General features: G+C 36.8%; 1 protein-coding gene across 1 annotated transcript in view; it reads left to right on the top strand.

Annotated features, from left to right (window-relative positions):
- Positions 1–22,531, top strand: part of TTN (titin) — a gene marked incomplete at its 5' end in the record, with an annotated part of 127,906 nt that overhangs the window by 12,212 nt on the left and 93,163 nt on the right. Inside the window, 29 exons of the mRNA XM_026075142.1 lie at positions 1,337–1,447; positions 2,830–3,003; positions 3,267–3,443; positions 3,670–3,768; positions 4,819–4,902; positions 5,247–5,342; positions 5,908–5,982; positions 6,965–7,045; positions 8,617–8,721; positions 9,246–9,323; positions 9,702–9,761; positions 9,827–9,841; positions 9,984–10,067; positions 14,385–14,444; positions 15,294–15,689; positions 15,900–16,175; positions 16,379–16,654; positions 16,809–16,948; positions 17,450–17,576; positions 17,668–17,931; positions 18,033–18,299; positions 18,441–18,704; positions 19,243–19,382; positions 19,503–19,629; positions 19,750–20,016; positions 20,119–20,385; positions 20,859–21,125; positions 21,220–21,359; positions 22,322–22,448. Of these exons, the coding sequence (XP_025930927.1) occupies positions 1,337–1,447; positions 2,830–3,003; positions 3,267–3,443; positions 3,670–3,768; positions 4,819–4,902; positions 5,247–5,342; positions 5,908–5,982; positions 6,965–7,045; positions 8,617–8,721; positions 9,246–9,323; positions 9,702–9,761; positions 9,827–9,841; positions 9,984–10,067; positions 14,385–14,444; positions 15,294–15,689; positions 15,900–16,175; positions 16,379–16,654; positions 16,809–16,948; positions 17,450–17,576; positions 17,668–17,931; positions 18,033–18,299; positions 18,441–18,704; positions 19,243–19,382; positions 19,503–19,629; positions 19,750–20,016; positions 20,119–20,385; positions 20,859–21,125; positions 21,220–21,359; positions 22,322–22,448 (4,644 nt within the window). The remainder of the gene's footprint in view (positions 1–1,336; positions 1,448–2,829; positions 3,004–3,266; positions 3,444–3,669; positions 3,769–4,818; positions 4,903–5,246; positions 5,343–5,907; positions 5,983–6,964; positions 7,046–8,616; positions 8,722–9,245; positions 9,324–9,701; positions 9,762–9,826; positions 9,842–9,983; positions 10,068–14,384; positions 14,445–15,293; positions 15,690–15,899; positions 16,176–16,378; positions 16,655–16,808; positions 16,949–17,449; positions 17,577–17,667; positions 17,932–18,032; positions 18,300–18,440; positions 18,705–19,242; positions 19,383–19,502; positions 19,630–19,749; positions 20,017–20,118; positions 20,386–20,858; positions 21,126–21,219; positions 21,360–22,321; positions 22,449–22,531) is intronic.

Genomic DNA, 22,531 nt, shown 5'->3' on the forward strand with positions numbered 1-22,531 from the left:
AAGCCTGTGGCTGTGCCCAAGAAGCCTGTGGCTGTGCCCAAGAAACCAGAAGCTCCTCAAGCTAAAGGTACAACTTCTGGGGAAAGCTGCTTTCCTATTTCATGTCTTGATTCATACTATCTTTTTTTATCCCTTCTTTTGTGTAACATTTGTCACGTGTCTGCTACCCCTAGCCTCCCCCATGCTTGAAACTGCATGAGTGACTAGCCAACTACACCCAGGTGGAATGTTACAGTGTTACAAACATCTAAATTCCTTGATTTTGTGATCAGTGTTATAATCTTTTGTACTTATCTTTACTGTGAAATTAAGAGGAAATAATGTCTTTAAAGTCCTTGAGGTGCCCAAGAAAGCTGTCCCACAAGAGAAAGCGCCTGTTGCTGTACTCAAAAAAACAGAACTACCACCAGCCAAAGGTACATGTCATCATTATTAGTGTCATATAAGTAGGACGCATCGTGTTCTTCTGGACTTAATTGAGCTAACTTTACTTGTGATGCTCTGAGAGATGTGAGTGAAGAATATAAACTGCAATGTCGGGTGCCAGAAACTTGGCATAATGACTAGATCCAGTTCCTTGAAAAACATCTGCAGTTTGCTGACCTGTTTGTAAAGTTTATGGTTTAAGATTTAAGGAGTGCTTACTTTAAAGAGAATGACCATTTGTTCTGAAGAAAGGTCTGAAAAGGTGTCTTCAGTTTAAAGTACATGATGCTGCATCCCTGAATCTTCTAACAGTCCATACTGATGGATGACAGCAGCAGTATCAGTTCTCCACCCCTCTGAAAGTTTGAGTCAGTGAACCAAGGAAAACATTGGATATATCAACTGATGATCCCATTAGCACGTGAAAGAACCTTTAGTATGGGCCAAAGAAGAATAGAGGAAGTATGCATTCCTGTAGGCAAAGTGATCTACAAAGAAGACAGGATCTGTGCAAAACAGAAAATGGACAGTTGTATAGAACTGAAATTATTGATAGAAAGAAGTGATAATAGTAAAGCAAAGGATCTTCAAAAATGATGTTACAATGACCAGTCATGAATGACACATGACAGATGATTTTCATATACATTTGGATTCCATAAGCAGGTCTTTGCTCAATTGTTTTACAAAGAGGACATACCTTTTTACATTCCCACCTTGACTCAAAAATTGCAACTAAAAGCAGAATTCCCATCTCCTGCATGAACGTATTTGACACCCGAGTCATTGCACACGTTTGAAGCAAAGTATAAATGACAACTGAATGTAACCCCAGCACTGTCTCAGATAAGACTGTGTTTGTGTGTTGGTGTTTGTCTTGTAAGTTCCTGTGCATCTGTTGTCCTCACAGAACTAAAATATACTAATATCTTTGAAGTGCCTGAGGTGCCCAGGAAAGCTGTTCTGGAAGAGTGCATACCTGTAGCTGTGCCAGAAAAACCAGAACCTGCACCAGCTCGAGGTACTTGTTGGCGTGAGCCTCAGCCTGAAGATGACTGTTTCTTACTGTCTTAAATCTTATGTTTGATGTCTGTTATCCTGTCCCTTTGTGATTACCTGAAACTTTTTTGTGCTGTGTATGAACTGGGTATTCAATTATCTAGCATGTTTTAAAGAACACAAAAGATATTTTGACTTTACTACTTAATTTTTGTCTTCTGAATGATCAGACACTAGCATTTTAAATTTTAAAACTTGATTGCATGTTTTTCAGGGTAGCGTCCAAAGCTGTAATGTAAATTGACACAGTGAGTGTCCGCATGATTCTGTAGACAGCCTCAGTGAGTGTACACAAGAGGCGTGAACCTTCCAACGCTGAAAGCCCTTTTCTTTAACTCAGGCATGCACATATGAGAGCAGTGAAAGAAAGTGATGGCATATGGAGTATTTAAAGCAAACTCTGATCGTTTCAGAGGCCGTAAAGAGCAAGGGGTGGATATTAAATCCAGTGAATCATATGGGCTGTGGAAGTTGGCACAAGAAAGGGAAAGCTGAGGGAAGAAGGGAGTTTCTGAGGACAAGAAAAGAAGCCAGTAAAGAGAACATCCTAAACAAAGAGTAGGAATGGAAAAGGAAAGAAAGAGCAATGATGCTGATGGGATTTTTATTCCTCACTCCATGACTGCCCAGGGCTGTGTTGTGAAGATCAGTGATAGATAAGACATGGACTTAGGTCGCTCCTGGGGAGCCACCAGCTTCCAGCAGGGCTGAGGATGGTGGTGTCCCCTCACAAGGAGGGAAGCCTGCTACGTAGGGAGAGGGGATATCTTAATTCACACCCTCACCTGGGAGTCCTATTTAAACACAGCCGTCAGTTTTCTCCCAGGATGTACTGGGCATCATCACCCTGTATGTGTGTATGTGTGTGTGCACGAGTGGAGACGCTGAGTGATGCTGTTGGTCCAGTTCAGTTACTTTCTGGAGTGCATCCTTGTCTCATGTTTCGTTGTGCATCTTCCTGTTTAATATATAAACCTGACTATTACTAATATCTTCCAAGTGCCTGAGGTGCCCTGGAAGGCTGCTCCTGAAGAAAAAATGCCTGTGGCCATTCCTGAAGCACCAGAGCCTCCAGCACCCAGAGGTACCTTCTCCATGGATACCTTAACAAAGGAGATACTTAATTTTCTTCTCTTAAGCATTGTCTTGCCCTCACTTGGCCTGTGTCTGTTTTGAGTTTGAGACGTGCAAGGTTGTGCACACTGGGTAAATCGTGGCGCACGTGTGCGTGAGGTATTGAACGTGCCTTTGTGATGTACGACGTCTGTGTTGTTTCGCTGTTTTTTGTTACGTTTGGCACATGTTTTCAGCAAAGTAAAATGAAACACACCAATATCTTTGAAGTGCCTGAGATGCCTGAGAGGGAGGTCCCAGAAGAGGAGGTACCGGTTCCTGTGCCTAGAGAGCCAGAAGCTCCACCAGCTACAGGTATACGGGGGTGTCCTGAGCGAGCCTGCCTTGCCYGCTGGCTTATCGCTCTATTGAATGCTCTTTGCCCTGTCCGCATTCAGCTGGGAGGTGTGTGAGCAGTATTTGGTCCTGCTCTGTCTATACGTGCCTGTACGTGCATGGGGGAGAGAACGGGGCTAGTCAGCAAACGCTTTCTCATAAGCCCACACTTGGGCTCTTTGCTGGAAACAGCCCACATGAGGGAAGAGTTGCTGTTTGCAGAGGACTCCCTGGTAGTCTTTCAAGGGCTTACTTTTATGGTTTGCTGTTCGCCATTTTGCTGTATGCACATCTTTAGCCCTGTCAGGTAAAAGGAACTAATATCTTTAAAGCGCCTGAGGTGATGATTGAGCAGGAAGAGCCAGAAGAGGAGGTGCCGGTGGTTGTTCCCCAAAAGCCTGTGGCTGTGCCCAAGAAGCCTGTGGCTGTGCCCAAGAAACCTGTGGCTGTACCCAAGAAACCAGAACCTGTGCCTGTCCTTAAAAAACGTGAAGTTCCTCCAGCTAAAGGTACTTGACATCAGTGACAAGGATCTCCTCTGTATTTTCTGATTACTTTTTTCCTTGTTTTACTGATACAACCAGTAGTCAAGTATCTGAGTGAGTATTCTATTACTGAAAATTTTAGTCTTCATCTTTTGAATATCTTACTCTTTTGGGTCATTGCACTTTTCAGTATTGTGCATACATGTATCTTAATATTCACAAAAGTAACAAATAACTAATATCTTTAAAGCACCTGAAATACCTGAGAGGACTGTCCCAGAAGAGAAAGTGCCTCTTGCAATACCTAAAAAGCCAGAATTTAAAGAAGCAGAGCCTCCTCCATCCAAAGGTACATCCTGCCAGGAGGAACCTCCTGAGAAGAAAACTTTGTTCTCACCTCTTGAAAATTTTTTTCTGTTCTTCTCTCTAGGTTTTTTAATAACTGAGTTTATAAAATGTGGCAGTTGTATTTAGACTACTTTGGGTAAAGACTCTCTGGAGCACATTCTTTCATGATTATTGATACTAATGTTATTCACTGTGATATTCTGTGTGCTAGTTGTCTTTGTCTTTTTTTATGTTTCGTACATATGTTTATGTACATGCAAATAAAAGGAACTAATATTTTTAAAGTGCCTGAGGTGCCCAAGAAAGCTGTCCCAGAGGAGAAAATACCTGTTGCTGTTCCTATAATACCTGAACCACTACCAATTGAAGGTATATGCCATCATGGATATCATTGTTAAGAAAATCCTTTGTCATATTCTTGCAAACATAAGACTTAATGTTGATGTTGTCCTTTCTTTTTCCATTTAAACATTTGTAAATTGTTCACTTTCTATTTTTAGGCAATACCAATCTACGTTTCTTGTATCTACTATTATATTTTCATTTATGAAAACAAAATATCACTTCCAAAATTAAATAATATTTTCCACTGACATATGCTCCTACTCAGGTTATTCTTAAGAAAGAGCATCCTTTATTATTCTCTTTTTAAGACAATGATCAATTTCCACTAAATATGAGTCTCTTCAAACCTATTATTAGTCTTGCTGTTTGATCTTAAATGAACTGACAGCATTCCAGTTTTTATTCTTTCCAATTGCAATGAATCATCCACAAATTCAATGTTATTTAACTTTTATTGTACACACAAAAAATACACTATCCTTCACACAACCTTGAGTCATTCATACATATAAATAGAGAAGTAGTCTCAAAAGCTTGCATAAACTGCAAAGATAAGAGTATGAACAGATACTGAGTGAATACCTATCTTAAGCATATTTGTGTGTGTATATTAGAGTAGCTTTCTTTTTAGTGATATCTGTATAATTGTTCATGTGAAATGATCTTAGCATTGGAAACTTATACTAGTTGTCAATATTCTTTAAAGAATATGAAATCGTAAAGGAGATTGAGCCTGAAGAAGCAGAAGAAATTCCAGTTGCAGAAGTAGAAGAAGCTTTACCTGTTGAAGGTATATAAAGTAACTACAAGCTGCCAGACACCTTCCTTTCATTATTATGCATATTTTTCTTGTTCTGTCATTGTCCACACCTGTACGTTGTAGGTCTCAGTGTATTTCCTCTTCTGTCATTATGTGTTGGAAATGAATTCTGTTTTTTATATGTCAGCGTGGATGTCTGTCTGTGCTAGCAACAAAGCAATAGTTTAAGGCCCTTTCATACTCCCATTTAAATCAATGAGATTTTTTTCATTCACTTCTTTAGAAATAGAAAAAGAGCCATCCTTATGTCTGTACTCTTCATTTGTCTTTTGTGGTAGTAAATTTATACTAAATCTACCTAATATTATTTAAAGAGCCAGAACCTGAAAAGAAGATTCCTGAAAAGCGAAAACCACCAGCACCTACTCCACCAACAGAAGATATTAAATTGGCAAAAGAGCTACTTAAAGGTATAAGCATCTGAAGCCACAATTAACAGTGCAAATTCAAACATATAATCCTTTTAAATTGTATGATGAGTCTTGAAAAGCGTGCTTTAAAACATTCCACTTTTAGTCTTTTTTTTTTCCCTAATTTACTATCACTCTAATGGTGAGCCTTACTAATGGTCAATCCCCTATGAATTTTTAGCAGTGTTACGCCAAGTTAATTTATACAGGTTCTTTTCAATACTTACGGAAAAAATCAATTTATTTTTAAAATGTCTTAACAAAGTTAACACATTCTTATATCCCTAACATATTCTTCTATCTTTAATGCATTCTTACAAATGAAAAGAATCCTCAGCAATAATTTGCTGGTGCTACTCTACGAACATGGGTTTCAGATCAGCTGTTCTTCTTCCAGATCATCTGACTTCTTCTAAACAGTTACTTAGCAAGAATCTGAACTTTATATCTATTGTCTTTCTATTATGTCAATAATATTAATCAGTTGTTTGGGTTTTTTGGAGCAATTTTTTGCATCTTTGAATCTAAGGATGTGTGTAGTAAAATTCAAATTATTTTCTTTAAGCTCCTGAATCAAGAAAGAAAGTTGTGACTGCAAAACCTGTTGAGCCTCCGAAACTGGAACCTCCACCTGCTAAAGGTACCTAGCTGATAGAAGCATCTTGCCTCATTCAAGCTTCTTATGAGCCCAGAGTTGTATTGCTCTGCTTCTTTAATTTGCTCCCAAATATCAAATGCTGTTTTTGTTAGGTTATGCTGAACAGTGGGCTCTAATCTTGGATATATATGTTCATGTTCTTATATTTATGTCCACCTTAATTTTCCATAATGCAAATCATGAGATGCAAGACAGATGATCACAGAAGAGTAAGAATAAGAGTGCTTTTATGAGTTTTGTCACTTGTGTAGATTCTCACTTCAGTTCTTTGCTTAGGGAGAAATAGAAGATAAACAAATATACTGTTTAAATGCTTTTTTAATATTCCATAGATATAAAACATTATTCAAACATATTTAATTTATAAAACATTATTCAAACATATTTAATTTACTATTGTCTAAAATGTAACTTAATTTTCTGAGAAAAACTTTCCATAGCTGGAGATGAATAATAAATTGAGCAAGCTTTTGTAGTTTACACTATAGGCCACCACCTTATATGTACTCCCTTATATTTTTCATATGTACTCAAACTTAAGCAAGCTAAGCAACACAGTGAACATCTCTTCTTAATGCTGTTCAAAGTTCAGAAATTAAAATGGCTTGATCCTTATGAATATCGTAGGTTGGCAGTTCAGATAAATAGGTAGCATAAGCCTGTAATGGAAGAGGAAAAAGAGAGATAACTCTCTTTGAATACATAACTTTTATAGTTTTGTCAGACCATACTTCTCTTTTGTTGATTTGTATGAGAATTTCCTCTTATGCATAGACCTATAAATCAACTGTGCATAAATACATACAGAAAAAGGATTAAAACTATCAACTTCAATCTCTGCAGTTTTATGTTTGCTTTGAATGTTCAGCTGGACCAGCTTTGTGTGTCTGGAGTGGTTAATTGTTGGTTACCTCTTATTACTGCCATGAACCCATAATAAAATCTGCAATAATGTTCTTTTAAGTGCCTGGACTTGTAAAGAAACCTCGCAGAATAATTCCTGAAGTTACCCCTCCACCAAAAGAAGAAGTTGTTTTGAAAAGAGGTATTGGTTCTGTTTTAAAAGCCTATATATTATGACTGTTCAGTACATTTCACTAAGTAGCACTGCTTTATGTGTGTGGTGGAAAAAATTACATAAATGAAGTACTACCTGATGTCCATTTCCTGGGGAAGGAGTTTATAGCTGCATGATGAAGCAGGGTCATTCTGAAAATTCATCAGATCCAAAGGCTTTATGGTGAAATTGGAGCATGATGCTGAGAATCTGGTTCCCTGTAACACTCTTTCTTCCATTTTGCTGTTCTTTGGAAAGCTGATACTAGAGTTGGCAGTTTTCTGGAACCCTAAATATTTTCCAGTGACAGCGTAAACATTGTTAAAAATCACATATGTAGCATCTGTATTCTCTCTTATGGATTTCTTAGAAGTAGTTCACAGACCCCAGGGATCCAGTGGTACTAATGAACATCAATCATTCTTTCCTACAAAGTCTGGAGCTTTCTAAATCACTTCACGCTCAGTTACTGCTTTAAAAAAAGAAAGCACTAATTCCCATTCTCCTTGAAAACCATGGCGGGGGGGGGGAGGGGAGGGGAGGGGATCATTCATGTCCGTATACCTTGCAGCTGACCTTCAAATTTCAGACAACATAAAACATAGATACTCAGTTCTTCAGATGACAGTCTCATTAGCTATCTAAGATAGAAATCTGACAGGACAAAAATAAGTGAAATGAAAACAAGACATGATATAAACTTGAACTCTCCAAACATTACATTGGAAGATTCAGTCCTGTTCCTTCACTGAAGTCAATAGGAGTTTAATCAAGAATTGTGCATTTTATCCCTGAAAATTATCAGTAACAGTAATATTAATGCATAATTATCTATGGTAATTCATCATTTAAATATAACATATATTCTTTTTATCCCACAAGAAGAAATGGGAATGATATAAGTTGTTCAAATGTTATATACAGCCATTTTTCTGCAGAATAAAACTTCATAGAATGAATCCAGTATTCATTCAGTGTAAATGTACAGATAAGATACATTAAGAAAAGTATCTAAAATGTACTGAAAAGCAAATGTAAGAGAACTGGAGCAATGTTATTTAACTTGTTACAACATTTTTAATATCATATTGGGTATTTGCAGATAAGATTAAAAGTAACTTGATATGAAATGTCCTTATTAAACAATATTCTACTTGATGCATAGTTACATGTAAATTGATGATCTTTTAAGAAAAAAATCTCATTATTATAGTAATTACTTCTACTATTCCTTAGAAGTATGTACCCATCATATCTTTTTCATGAAAGTACTACAATAAGAAATTTTCTTTTAGTGTAGATAGTTAAAAATATCTTTCCCCTCATAGGAACTTCTCTTAATTAAAGTTTCTTTTTGCTCTGGGTGACTTTGAAATTAAAAATACTTTCACAATAATATCTTAAGTAGTTATACAAAATCTTCCATTCATACTAAACAATATATTTTAGATGCCTATTTCTTCTTTATTGTGTTTAGTTGGGTAATATTTTGTCTTGTTCACTGTCTTACTCTTTTGTTTATTAGTGCTCTAAAGGCTGAAATTCCTTTTCTTTTAAAGTTCTTAAAAAGACACCAGAAGAAGAAGAACCTAAACCTGAGAAAGAACCTAAACCAGAAGTTAAACCAGTACCTACACCAATAGAAAAAATTAAGAAACCTGAAGGTACTAGATTACATTTGTATCTATCTGATAAAGAATAACTCAAAAAAAAAAACCCCCAAAACCCACTTTCAARCAGTATTCTGTGAAATTAAGGAATGGAAGCCGGATTTAGCTTTCATTAGTCTAATTGTATGAATTAAAGCTGTGCTGAAAGCAAAGCCAAATTTGACACCCACATTTGGATCTGAATTCTGCATTTTGTGATTCTGTTTCTCCATCTTCACTGTGCATAGAGGAGAACTTTACAAACATTTTGTAATACATATAGAAATATATCTACACTGAAATAATTAGTTAATCCAAATATTTGTTTAGTTAAAATCTTGCAAATATTTGTCCTTTTGTCCATTTAATGTTTCTAATTTATTCAAATCTCGCTCTTAAAAATACATATTCCTAAATCTTGCAAACATCTGAAACTATGTGTACAGAAAATGAAAACTTTTAAATATGTTGGGATAATGGTTATTTGGGGATTCAAGGTATTTAAATATATCTTACAAAATGAAAATAATATTTTAAAGTCCCAGAAGTTCCTAAGAAGAAAACTGAGATACCTGTCATAAAAAAGGAGGAGAAACATGTGCCTGAACCACCAAAAGGTACAAATGCATGGCGACTCTTTTCCTTACTGCTGCAACTAAACAATATCCATCACTGAATGTCAAGTTGTACTAAAATAACGCATTACTATCATTGAGTCTATCCATGACTATTCTGTCATGATTAACCACTTTACGTTCTTCTGGGCTTCTTTTTCATCTTTATTTCTTCAGTGCTTGAAAAATACATCTTTTTCTATTGTGTCTTGCTTTAAGAGAGTCTACCTCAAGTTAATTTATTGCTTTTTGGCTAAATAAAGTATAAAACAATAAAGTCTGTCTTCCATTAACTCTCTGGGTATTGCTGCTGCTAACTTTAATGTTCAATGAGACTATAAAACATGTAGATTAACCTATTTGTTATTGCTGTGTTTGAAATGCCAGAACCAAAGCCAGCAGCTATCCCAGTTCCTGAGCCTGAACCTAAACCTGCAGTTGGTAAGACTTCTTTAGTCATGAATAGCGGTGCACTCTTTGTTGTGCATCTTGTATTCTCCATTCAGAGATTTCTGTTAAAAGTACATTACACAATGTACTCAATTTTAGTGCTATGAGGAGTGGAAGTTTCACACACTTTACAGAACATTTTAGAGAATATTGTACTTAAAACAAAAGAATTTAGTATAGCAAATACATGAGTACTGTTATTCTTTTCTACAGCTCTAAAATCTCCAAAACCTGCAGCAGAACCAGCACCCACTGTTACCGCTCCAGTGACAGTCCCTGTTGTTGGAAAGAAAGCAGGTATTATCTTAATTCTATTCTATTCACAGAGCTTTACTCTCTGAGATACCTAATTACATTCAAGATAAAAGGAGAATTAAGGGCTGTACGTTCATATAAATCGTTAATTCCAAGAAGTGTTAAGGTCCTCTTCATTGTGCTAGATACTTTCACCTAAACTGAAAGAACTCATTTCTCTGTGATATACCATTCAGTTGAATCTGTGTTCTTGTTTCTTGATGGTTTAATGTGTGCCTTCATTTATTGTCCTACTATGAAATATCTGTATTCTGTTGATTCCTTGGTGTTCCTCATGTCCTGATGTATGTCTTGTGAACTACATGTTGGATTTTCTGTATAACGAATGGAAGGTTACACACATTTCTTTAAAAAATGCTGTTTTGTGTGGTTTTCTGCTTTGTAATTTGTTTTTGAAGTGCTGATGAAAAGTGGCAATAATATTGAAGAACTAGAATATTATTACTTTTATTTGATATACTTATGACCCTGGTCAGACCTGTTGTGAAAAATGAACCCTGAGGAGTCCCTTCCCCCTAAAGCACTCAGAGTTTCAGATTCAACAGTAGAGTTGATGTACATGCTGCTCACCTGTTGTTCAGAGGGCCTTATCTTAAAGTGCAGTTCACATCCTGGACATTTAAGCAGCCCACTCATGAATGCCTCTTGGCATTTTGTAATGTAGCCAGACCTGCAGTGACACCACTAATTCATTTTATAGAGGTGGCCATGTAGGCATTAGAGAGCCGTCATTTTCTGCTACTTTTAACCTGGATTGCATTTGAATTGGCAAATTAGTGGTACATTGCTCTGTAGCCTAACAGCAGTTTACTTAGGTCCTTTGTGCTATTTGTGTGTGCAATTCTTATCTTTCTCTTGTTTTGTGATTGTACTGAAAATTGTGTTGTATGAAGGAACAAGTGTTCTATGTTCATTTTATTTCAGGTATAGCTGGGAATATTGTCTTAAAATGTATTGTTCCTGATGCTTATTCTTATGGATTTTAACTCTCTAAATTACATGTGAAACCTTTGTAGCTGCAGAAAAGCCTGATGCACCATCTATACTAAAGCGTAAAGGTAAAATGCCCCCAGTGGAAGAAGACGAGATTGAAACAATTGTGTTAAAGAGGATTTCAGTTGAGAAACGCTTGCATGTTAAAGAGAGTGCAAGTCCTAAGGAGACAGTTTTGGACATCCAGGCAGGAGAGCCACTTGAGCTAAAATTCTCACCAAAAACAGTTTATGGAACACTGAAGCCAGAGGGAGAAGATCAGGAGAAAGAGGATCTTAAATATTTTGTGATCGYTCCTGAAGGAGAGAAGCTAGAAATGACACATATAGATTCAAGAAAGACTCCTACCGTTACATATGAGAAAAGAGAAGCTGCAATAGATCACATCACTTATGCAAAGGATAAAACACCAGCATCTGATGAGGAATTGAAATTGATTTATATAGCATCTGAACATATGGAAAGAGATTCCAGAGAAGAAAAGGGGGGTAAAACTAAGTTAGTCATTCATAAGGAAGATATTGTTGAGAGATTGCTGGACAAGTCTAGTGTTCCTCACAAAGAAAACATTCCTGTGCATGAAAAAGAAGAGGCAGTTGAGTCAATTTCTGTACCTAAATATATCTCCAGAGAGCCTGATGAATGCAGAGATCAGAAAAGAGTTCTAAGTAAAGAGAGAAAATCAAAAATCAGATTGCAACCTGAAGAATTTCCCCTTAATGGTAAAGCTTCATTTGTAAAGGATATCACAGAAGAAGGAGTAGCTGAAACACCTCTGCTTAAAAATGAAGAAGAAAGAGGAGTTTTTACTGTAGAGAAATCTGAAGAAGTTCCTCTTGGAGAATCCGTGAAGGAGTATGACATAGAAAAGAAAACTCACCAGACAGAGAAATCTTGTACCACAGTAGCTGATATTCCTATAGATAAGATTCTTAGTAAAGAAGTAAAGAAAACGGAAATTATTCAAAACAATGAGAAAGATGAGAATCTGGACCTTACTTCAGAAAAACTGGATTCCTTAGAATTGCCTGAGGAGACCRAACCAATATTGAAAAATGATGTTGACTTGGAACACACCACTGACGGTGAGGAGCTTCCCAGAGAAAAAGCTTGCCAAATCTTTAAGCAGTCCATTAAGCCGCAAGTAGTGGAAATGAAATCAGGAGAAAAATATGCTGCAGAAGAAGGAGAACCCACTGAAGCTTATTATGAGGAGCATTCAGGACCATTGCTAATTGAGAAAGCACTCTTCGATGATGAAAAAACAGGAAAAAGGATTACATCAGAGAAGAAAGACAAAACTACTTTCAGCACCCACTTAAAAAAAGACAAAATCAGACAATCAACCCCCCCTGAAAAGCTATCTGTGGAAAAGGAATTTGATACTGTGATTACAAGAGAAGGAACAGAAAGTGAAGTTTCCATAGGAGAATATGAAAAGGGAGTCAGCAATGAAATAGCTGATAGATTTGAGTCAGTAAAGAAAGTTCCTATTCAGCCATCAAGGAATCATGATAAAAAGCAACCTCAAAAAGTTCGATTGGCTCTCCAAACCACTCAGGATGAAAGGGAAGAACCTCCAACTCTCAAAAAAATGAGCAAAGTTAAAACTGAAGAAAATAAATCTCCTTTGACTGCGGAAGAAGTGAAGCTTTCTGGAAGAGAACTTCCAGTGACAGAAGGCACATCAGATGAAAAATCAGCAGTTAAATATAGCATTGGAAAAAGTAGATCTATTACCAACAGAAAAGAGAAGGAAAAGCTTTCAGACAAAACACCCTCTAGCAAGGGAATCCCTGCAAATGGAGAAGTTCCTTGCTCCTCAAGCATAGGTAAGACAATCACTCCCAAGAAAGTAAAAGACCCTTTTATAGGAGAGAAAGAATACCAGAAATCAGAATCTGCTCAGGTGATTGAGCAGGCCAGCAGCCTCTCAAGTGAGGACTGGGATTTGGATGAACTTGGAGAGTCACAAGAAGCTGTGGATGCTCCTGCAAAGTTTCATGCAAAGCGAGGTGAGGAAGACCACTGCCAAATTCTTCCACAAAGTGCTCATACCATTTGCTTCAGGAGAAAATACCATTTGTCATTTTCATGTGTGTCTTTGTTCTTCAATGCCACGCACATTTTCATCTATTCTATCAGCTGTCTGAAACGGTATTCAGCCACCCTTGTCACATGTTTGTCTTACCTGTATGTACATACTACATCCCTGTAATTTACATTCATTGTCTTAGTCTTATGTTTTTATAAGACTGCCTAAATCGTGTTATGTGCCATTACCTTCTCAGAAAAATTCACACATTCTTTCTAGTATTTGTTTTTCCATCCACTGCAATAAAATGTCCTGCATCTCATTCATATCGCTCTCCCATTTAAAGTGTCTTTATGCCACCTTTCACAAAATGGTGATGAGAAGCAGCATTGCGTGGGAAATATTTTTAAAAGTGTGAGATGATCCATCACAATCTGTGCAACTAATGGAACATCCCTCACTTGTGAGAGTATCATATTGTCCTGAAACATATATTTAATTTATACAACTTATATTTTTGTTGGCTTCATTAGTACAACTGTGTTGTTTTTCTAAAATAACATATAATTTATAATAGGTACTTAAGCTATTCTGGTTGATAAGTGGGGAGATCAGACAGACATTTTTTGTGGTTATCCCAGATAGTTAGATCAATGCTATGTGAAGACAATGAAATTGGGGTGGTTTCTAATTGTTTGCATTTGAGCAGGTGGCAGAGGAGCATGAGATTCTTTCTCAGTGTTCCTTGGCATCACTTAGCATTATGCTTTTAGATGTCAGTATTACTATGGATGAGTTCTGAAACACTGAGGGGGATTTCTTCTATTACTTACCTATAAAAAATCTCTGCTTTACAAGGGTGTTTTTGGTTTGCTCAGATTCATCGGTTACCATTTACCATGTATTTATTTGCAGGTTTTTTGCTTTAGTTCATTGGTCAAGAGCCTAGCTGAGAGTTAAGTGACAGGGAATTGCAGAATTTTACAAAATAATGGGCAGGACAAGAAATTGAGGGACTAGGAACTCCTAAGCTGTCTTTCAGGCTCCACTGCAGAATATGTGACTTTCCCATCCTTCAAGATATTCAACATACCATTCAAACATAGAAAATATAAGTTGTATAAACATATATATGTTTATATCTTCCTCCTCTCTGTATGTGTATCTATCCAAAGGAAGAGAAAAACTTATTTGTAAAAGAAATTTTTGTCTTAATTTTAATATGTGTGGTTTTTTAACTGCATCCTAATATTATTGTTGTTCTACTTCAGAGGCCAAGCCACCAAAAGAAGAAACTCCAAAAGGTATCAGTCCAGTCAAAGGTAAGAAGAGTTATAATTAAATACCTGTGATTGCTATGGTTTTCTATTCCTGAAGTCTAATTATAAATAATGCTTTAAGCAAAAATGACTGGCAGCATTGTTCTAAATTAGGCTCTACCCAGTAAAGAATTTTATAACATTCTGGATGATCTTAAGCAATACTTGTTAAGGGGCACACTTTTAATGAGACTATATTCAAAATTTCAGCTGATTCAGCCACTGATAGGGAATGAGAGTTAACCCTGCTTATGTTTGCATTCTTGTCTCAGTAGCTGGACGTCCTGAGAGTATCAGATAGGGCTGAACTCAGGTGGCATACAAATGTAGTTAGAGGTTGTGCAGTCTCCCAGCACAGGTGCATCAGGTGAGCAGAGCCATACATTCCATTTCAGGATACAAATTGTTGGTGAGGGCAAAGAAGGGGCAGAGTGGGAGGGATACCCCACCCTACCCCCTGGCAAATCTATATGAATCAGATTAATATCAAGTTTAAACACAATTTTGCTCAAAACATCTGTCCTTTCAAATTAAAGACATGAATGAATGATTGTTCTCCCACGTTTTTGTCCCCATAGAGATTTTTGATTTTGCAATCAAGAGTAAATCTGTGAAAGAAAACATAGTAAGTCATACAGTGCCAGTCTTTTCAGCTGAGCTAGCATTATTAGTTGTAGCAAGAAAATTTAACCTTGCTATCTCAGCCAACTCCACTAAAGTTCCATTAAAAGCATGGGCCTCGGCAACACTGTGAAATGCATCAGTGAAGCAGGTGGCCTTTCCAGTTCAGCTCTGCAGAATACCTACAAGCAAAAGCAATATATCAGGATTTGTATATTCATTTCTGAATCTGAATTACAGCCAAGAAGACACCTTCACCAGCAGATGCAGAAAGAAGGAAACTCAGGCCAGGCAGTGGTGGTGAAAAGCCTCCTGAAGAGCCTCCGTTCACTTACCAACTTAAAGCTGTGCCACTGAAGTTTGTCAAGGAGATGAAGGACATAGTGCTGACAGAAGCAGAATCTGTTGGGTCTTCTGCAATATTTGAAGTCCTTATTTCACCATCCACTGCAATTACCAGCTGGATGAAAGATGGAAGTAACATCCGAGAGAGCCCAAAGCACAGGTTTATTGCTGATGGCAAAGACAGAAAGCTGCATATTATTGATGTCCAATTGTCAGATGCTGGTGAATATACATGTGTATTACGACTAGGGAACAAGGAGAAGACCTCTACAGCCAAGCTCATTGTTGAAGGTAATCCCTGTTTCAGCTTTATCAATAATTTAAAGGCTAGCTATTTCCAAAGCTATCAGTACTGGTACTTTGTGAATTTACAGTGGTTGGTAGGTGCGTCCATTAGTTTCCATCAATCACTAGGCATTTTGATTTAATATGTAAGACATTTTTGCATCACACTTCCTGTATATAAATGAGACAAATCAAAATATTGCTTGTTCCCCACAGAACTCCCAGTGCGTTTTGTGAAAACACTTGAAGAAGAAGTTACTGTGGTTAAAGGTCAGCCACTGTACTTGACCTGTGAGCTTAACAAAGAAAGAAGTGTGGTCTGGAGGAAGGATGGGAAGATCATCAAAGACAAGCCTGGGAAATTTGCTCTGGGCATTATTGGTTTGTCACATTCCCTCACCATCACTGATTCAGACGATGCTGATGCTGGCACCTACACTGTGACTGTGGAAGACTCTGAGCTGTCATGTTCATCTTGTGTTAAGGTAGTAGGTAAGCAATCAAAATCATGTTCTCCTTTCTCCATGGAGTATTTGGGCTATTTTAAAATTAGGAAAGCTTTTTCCTGTAATATTACAATATAAACTGGCAGATAAGATTTTTATAGGTTTTGTCTATTTTTTTATATTTATGAACCATCTATTTGTAGTAAAAGTCTGTTATTCTTTATTTTTGTGTAACTTTTGGTCATGCAGAAGTGATAAGAGACTGGTTAGTAAAACCTATAAGAGACCAGCACGTGAAACCAAAGGGAACAGCTACTTTTACCTGTGACATTGTCAAGGATACACCAAACATTAAATGGTTTAAAGGAGATGAGGAAATTCCTGCTGAACCAACTGACAAGACAGAAATCTTGAAAGAAGGAAATAAAATTTTCCTGAAAATTAAGAATGCTGGCCCTGCTGATATTGGGGAATATTCTGTGGAAGTTGAAGGTCGTAGATACCCAGCTAAGCTGACCCTTGGTGGTAAGGAAGCTTTTATTTGTATTACATTTAATCATCTCATATGCCAATGTTCTAAAACTTCTTAACAAAAAAACAAACTGTAACTTGAATTGATATTAGAGCTATATAAAAACTTGACCTAATTCCACAATATGTGTTAATTTGTGCATTCTAGAACGTGAAGTTGCACTGCTTAAACCATTAGAAGATGTTACAGTTTATGAGAAAGAAACAGCAAACTTTGATACAGAAATATCTGAGGATGATATTCCTGGAGAATGGAAACTAAAAGGAGAAATCCTGAGACCCTCACCTGTAAGCAGCTTTGAATTTAACAGTACAGTTTATTTAAAATTAGAACATTGTGAACAGGTTCCATTGAGTCTTTGTGGTAATTGAACTGAAAGATCTTTGCAAGTCTGTAGTGGTTACTCAGTCCAGAACTTGGAAAGATTAAGCATTATGGTGATTAAAAAATGGGGATTTCTTAGTAAGAGTTATATGACATAAAAGCTAACTTTTGAACTGCTTCATTATCCCAAAGGCTTACAGCTTATTATTCAGAACACAATTAAAAATATCCTATATACATTGCTAGAAATGATACTGACATTAAAAAGAAGTATGGAAGGCTGAAGAAATATACCATTCAGATTTGGTTTTGAGTAAAAGTGTTAATTTTTATTGAGAAATAATTCTAGTCTTCCTGTCTGACTCTCCACTGTGTATAAAATAATGTCTGTAGAATTCCTTTATCAAAAAAGTCTAGTAGTAGGGAATGTACATTCTACTTACCAAAGTCTGCCATCTCCCCAGACATGTGAAATCAAAGCTGAAGGAGGAAAACGCTTCCTAACCTTACATAAAGTCAAGTTAGACCAAGCTGGTGAAGTCCTTTACCAGGCACTTAATGCAGTTACTACAGCTATCCTGACAGTGAAAGGTACGATGCACTACTAAGCGGAGTACAGTACGCTCTTAGCCAGAGTTCACACTGTACACTTTATAAATGATGTATTCTGGTTTGTTTCTAGAAATTGAACTTGACTTTGCTGTGCCTCTGAAAGACGTCACTGTGCCTGAGAGGCGCCAAGCAAGGTTTGAATGTGTCCTTACCAGAGAGGCCAATGTTATATGGTCTAAGGGCACTGATATACTCAAGATCGGAGAAAAATTTGACATCATTGCAGATGGAAAGAAACACATCCTTATAATCAATGATTCTCAGTTTGATGATGAAGGAGAATACACTGCTGAAGCTGGTGGCAAGAAGAGCACAGCAAGACTGTTTGTGGAAGGCAAGTATCTTATAAACAGAAAAGAATAAAGAATTCATCTTCTAGAATCACATTAGCCTCTTTCTGATGGTAATTACATATCAATTCTTTTTACATTGTAGGTGTGAGACTGAAATTCATCTCACTGCTAGAGGATCAAACAGTGAAAGAAGGGGAAACAGCTCACTTTCAGTTTGAGCTTTCTCATGAAGATATGCTAGTGAAATGGTACAAAAATGATAAGAGACTCCACACAAGCAGAACAGTTCTTATTACTTCAGAAGGCAAAGTTCATAAACTAGAAATGAGAGAAGTGACACTTGATGATATCTCTGAGATAAAGGCTGTAGTCAAGGACTTGAACACGCAAGCAAACCTCAAAGTCTTAGGTAATTATATATATATAAAATATAAAATACGCTATATAATTTGTATAAACAATTTTTAAAAGTAGAAAGTGACAAAATATTGATGTTTTAGTAAATTTATATTACTAATTTACTGTTTTGTATCTACTATGCCTTTTGTAGAAGCTGATCCATATTTCACTGTGAAATTACAAGACTACAGTGCTGTGGAGAAAGATGATATTATTCTGGAGTGTGAACTTAGCAAAGACGTGCCAGTAAAATGGTACAAAGACGGTGAAGAACTAGTAGCTTCCAACAGAATTTCCATAAAAACGGATGGCTTGCGCCGTATCTTAAAGGTCAAGAGGGTTGCAGATACTGATAAGGGTGTTTATCAATGTGACTGTGGAACTGACAAGACCAATGCTAACGTCAGCGTTGAGCGTAAGTGGTCCTACCTTGGCTAAGGGAAAGAACTGAAATCTTTATAAAACATTGTCAGACAAACAGAGTCTACAGGACAGCACCAAAAATTGTACTTTTAAAGAACATGCCCTTATAGTGAAGAGCTGAAATACCTGGATTTACAATTGTTACAAATATTTAGAAGGAGGGACAATGTATCTTTAGATATTTAAATGGCTGTTGTAAAAATGGTGATGATCAATTATTCTCTACATCCATTTACAGTCAGAAGAAAAAAGTGTTCTGTTTAATTCACCGTAACAGGTATCTAGGTTAATTATGAGGAAAATTATTCTAACTAAAAATAACTAAACTTTCAGGCATATTATAGAAGGAGATTATAGACTGCCCAGCCTTGGAGCTTTTTAAAAAGAGGTTAGATAAACATCTACCAGTGATAGTACTCGAATTCTAAAAAGAGGGGTTAGGGAGACAAAGTTTTGATACTTGCCAGTGCTACATTTCTAGGATATAGAATGAATCAATAAAGCTGATGTGAAATTTTTCTTGCTTTTAGCTCGCTTAATTAAAGTGGAGCGCCCATTATATGGAGTGGAAGTATTTGTTGGCGAAACAGCACGTTTTGAAATTGAAATTTCTGAGCCCGATGTCCATCCCATATGGAAGCTAAAGGGAGAAACCTTAACACCTTCACCTGTAAGACTTCTTCACTATTTTAAATCATAATTTGCACTAGAAAAGCATTTTTGATAATAATGTTTGCTGAATAGTTTCTTATAGTAGTCATATTTGGGGGTTTTTTTTCTTTATCACCAGGAGTGTGAAATCATTGAAGATGGGAAGAAACATGTTCTTGTCCTTCATAACTGCAAACTGGATATGACAGGAGAAGTGTCTTTCCAAGCTGCAAATGCTAAAAGTGCAGCTAATCTGAAAGTGAAAGGTACTATTTGCACTTTGCCAACATTTCCGTGTGTATTACAGAGCATTTGAACAAATCTATTAGCTAAAAGGCCTCCATAAACCCATCACTGAACTCAAGAATGCTCTCCTTTGATTTCAGAATTGCCTCTCATCTTTATCACTCCACTAAGTGATGTGAAGGTCTTTGAAAAAGATGAAGCCAAGTTTGAATGTGAGGTGTCCAGAGAACCAAAGACTTTCCGCTGGTTGAAAGGAACGCAAGAGATCATTCCTGATGAAAGATTTGAAATTATTTCAGATGGAACAAAGCATGCTCTGATTATTAAATCTGTTGCATTTGAGGATGAAGCTAAATATATGTTTGAAGCTGAAGATAAGAGAACAAGTGCCAAGCTAATTATCGAAGGTTTGTCTGACTTTGCCTTTCTATGGAAGATTTGCACCATAGTTGTCTTTGAATAGTTTTTGTTAGTAACATTATTATTAATGAAATGTTTTGCTGATATAGGTATTCGCCTGAAATTCATTACTCCTCTCAAGGATGTAACAAAAAAGGAACGTGAGACTGCAGTGTTTACTGTGGAACTCTCTCATGAAAATATCCCCGTTATCTGGTTCAAGAATGACCAGCGATTACACACGAGCAAGGTGGTTTCAATGACAGATGATGGCAAATTCCATACACTCACAATTAAAGATCTCACTATTGATGATACTTCTCAGATTAGAGTGGAAGCTATGGGCAAATCCTCAGAAGCTAAACTCACGGTTCTCGGTAAGTATACCCAAATGAATTCACATGATGTATATTATCAGAAGAGTCTTACTTACAAGAAAGTAACAGGTCAGAAAGTCTTTTTGGGGAGTGGGGGCGGAATGGGGAGGGGAAAGGGTTGGCCTCTATTTATCCTTTACAAGGATAATAAAAATCATTTTAAAATTTCACAGAAGTGTTGCAAAATTAACTAATAGATGCTTATATAGTGCTCTGTAGCTTGTAGATCACCAGACCAATATTTTCAGTACCATTAGTAATACACTAAATTGCTTCTTCTGCTGCTATTTTTATAGTTATGCTTACAGATATTTGTTGTTTTCCCTTTTTGCAACAGAACTGCGTAATATTTATAAAGACTACACTTAGTGTCTCTTGCAAAGTATAAACAAGAAATATATTTTATGGTAAGAACTAATTGTACTTTTCAAAAGACTAAAACTTCAGCTGTTTATCTTAACTGGTACTTGCAGAGGGAGACCCTTACTTTACTGGGAAGCTTCAGGATTACACTGCTGTAGAGAAAGATGAGGTGATTTTACAGTGTGAAATCAGCAAAGCAGATGCCCCAGTGAAGTGGATGAAGGATGGCAAACCAATTACTCCGTCAAAGAATGTTGTTATTAAGGCTGATGGTAAAAAGAGAATCCTTATCCTCAAGAAAGCTTTGAAGAAAGACATTGGACAATACACTTGTGATTGTGGTACTGATCAAACCTCTGCTAAACTCAATATTGAAGGTACAGTTATTTTGCTGAGTTGTTCTGCTGTAGAGGTCTTTTGGGGTCTTGTAGAGATTGAGGAAACCAATCACTTTTTTTATGCTTTCCCCAGACCGGGATATTGAGATTGTACGTCCACTGTACAGTGTGGAGGTAATTGAGACAGAGACTGCCCACTTTGATATCGAAATCTCTGAGGAAGGTGTCCATGGCAATTGGAAGCTGAAAGGAGAACCCCTGAATGAATCACCTGTAAGCAAGTATTTATCGATGTGTCTCACATGTGGTTCAACAATTTGCAGGGCAGAGGGGGGGAGAAGGAGAAGACATAAACCCATGCAGAAGCTAAGTGAATTCTCTTTCTGTTTCCATTAGAAGTCACTATAATAAAAATATTTTTATTTTCAGTAACAAATATAAAAATATAATATAAGCAAAATAGAAAATATCATATAATATAGCCAAATAATAAATTGTTTTGCTTAAATAAATATATTCTGTATTGCCAAACCCCAAAGATCATGTATCCATAGTGCAAAGACCTCATGGAATCTTCTTAAATATAGTGACATTTAAAAATACAGAATTTGGATTCCCTGCCTTGTGTTTTGAGTAATGTTTGGTTAAAATAAATGTGGATCACATTGTCAAGCTCTTTTTCATTGCTATGAGAACTAAAATTTGTTTAAAATGGTGTAAGGCTTAACTGAGTTCTCATACTTCCATGCCGGCAGGATCTGGAAATTTAAGAAACAGTAAAATAATTTGGTGATACTTTGATGTAACAGTACAGATGTGAATAATAAGCAAAGATAAACAAAGATTCCATGAAAATCAATATCTGGATAAGAAAGAAAGACCCTTTTCAGGGAAAGCACTCAGCATAAGCTCAGTAATTTTCAGTTCTCTTAGGCCTTCTGACTGGTCTACTAAAGGATATATTGGCTAGTCAATTAGTACATGCATACCACCAACATGAATGTGAAGTTTGTAAGAGGAAGTAGACCATATGAGAAAGGAGAGGACATTGAAAGAAAAAGGGGCAGCCAATGAAGAAAGTTTGTAGGGTATATTGTAGAGGGCATTGGGCCTGGAGTACTGGGAATGGAAAAGAAAGAGATAGAAGATGCATGGTATGAGGAGAAGTAGGGGGCTCTTGTGGTGAGGAGCATAAAGAGGACATTGAAAAAATTGTTCCACTTCTCTTTTTGCAGGAATGTGAAATCAAGGAAGAAGGCAAAAAACACTTCCTTACACTGTATAATGTACGCTTAGACCAAGCTGGTGGAGTAGATTTCCAAGCAGCCAATGCCAAATCCAGTGCTCACCTTCGAGTGAAACGTAAGCGTCTTTGGAACTAGAGTTACTTAATTAAATGAAACTAAGGTACTCATTACCTACATATCACCTCTTTGGAGAGGGTG

Source organism: Apteryx rowi, unplaced genomic scaffold (assembly GCF_003343035.1).
Source record: "Apteryx rowi isolate R43461 unplaced genomic scaffold, aptRow1 scaffold_110, whole genome shotgun sequence".
Classification (NCBI taxonomy): domain Eukaryota; kingdom Metazoa; phylum Chordata; class Aves; order Apterygiformes; family Apterygidae; genus Apteryx; species Apteryx rowi.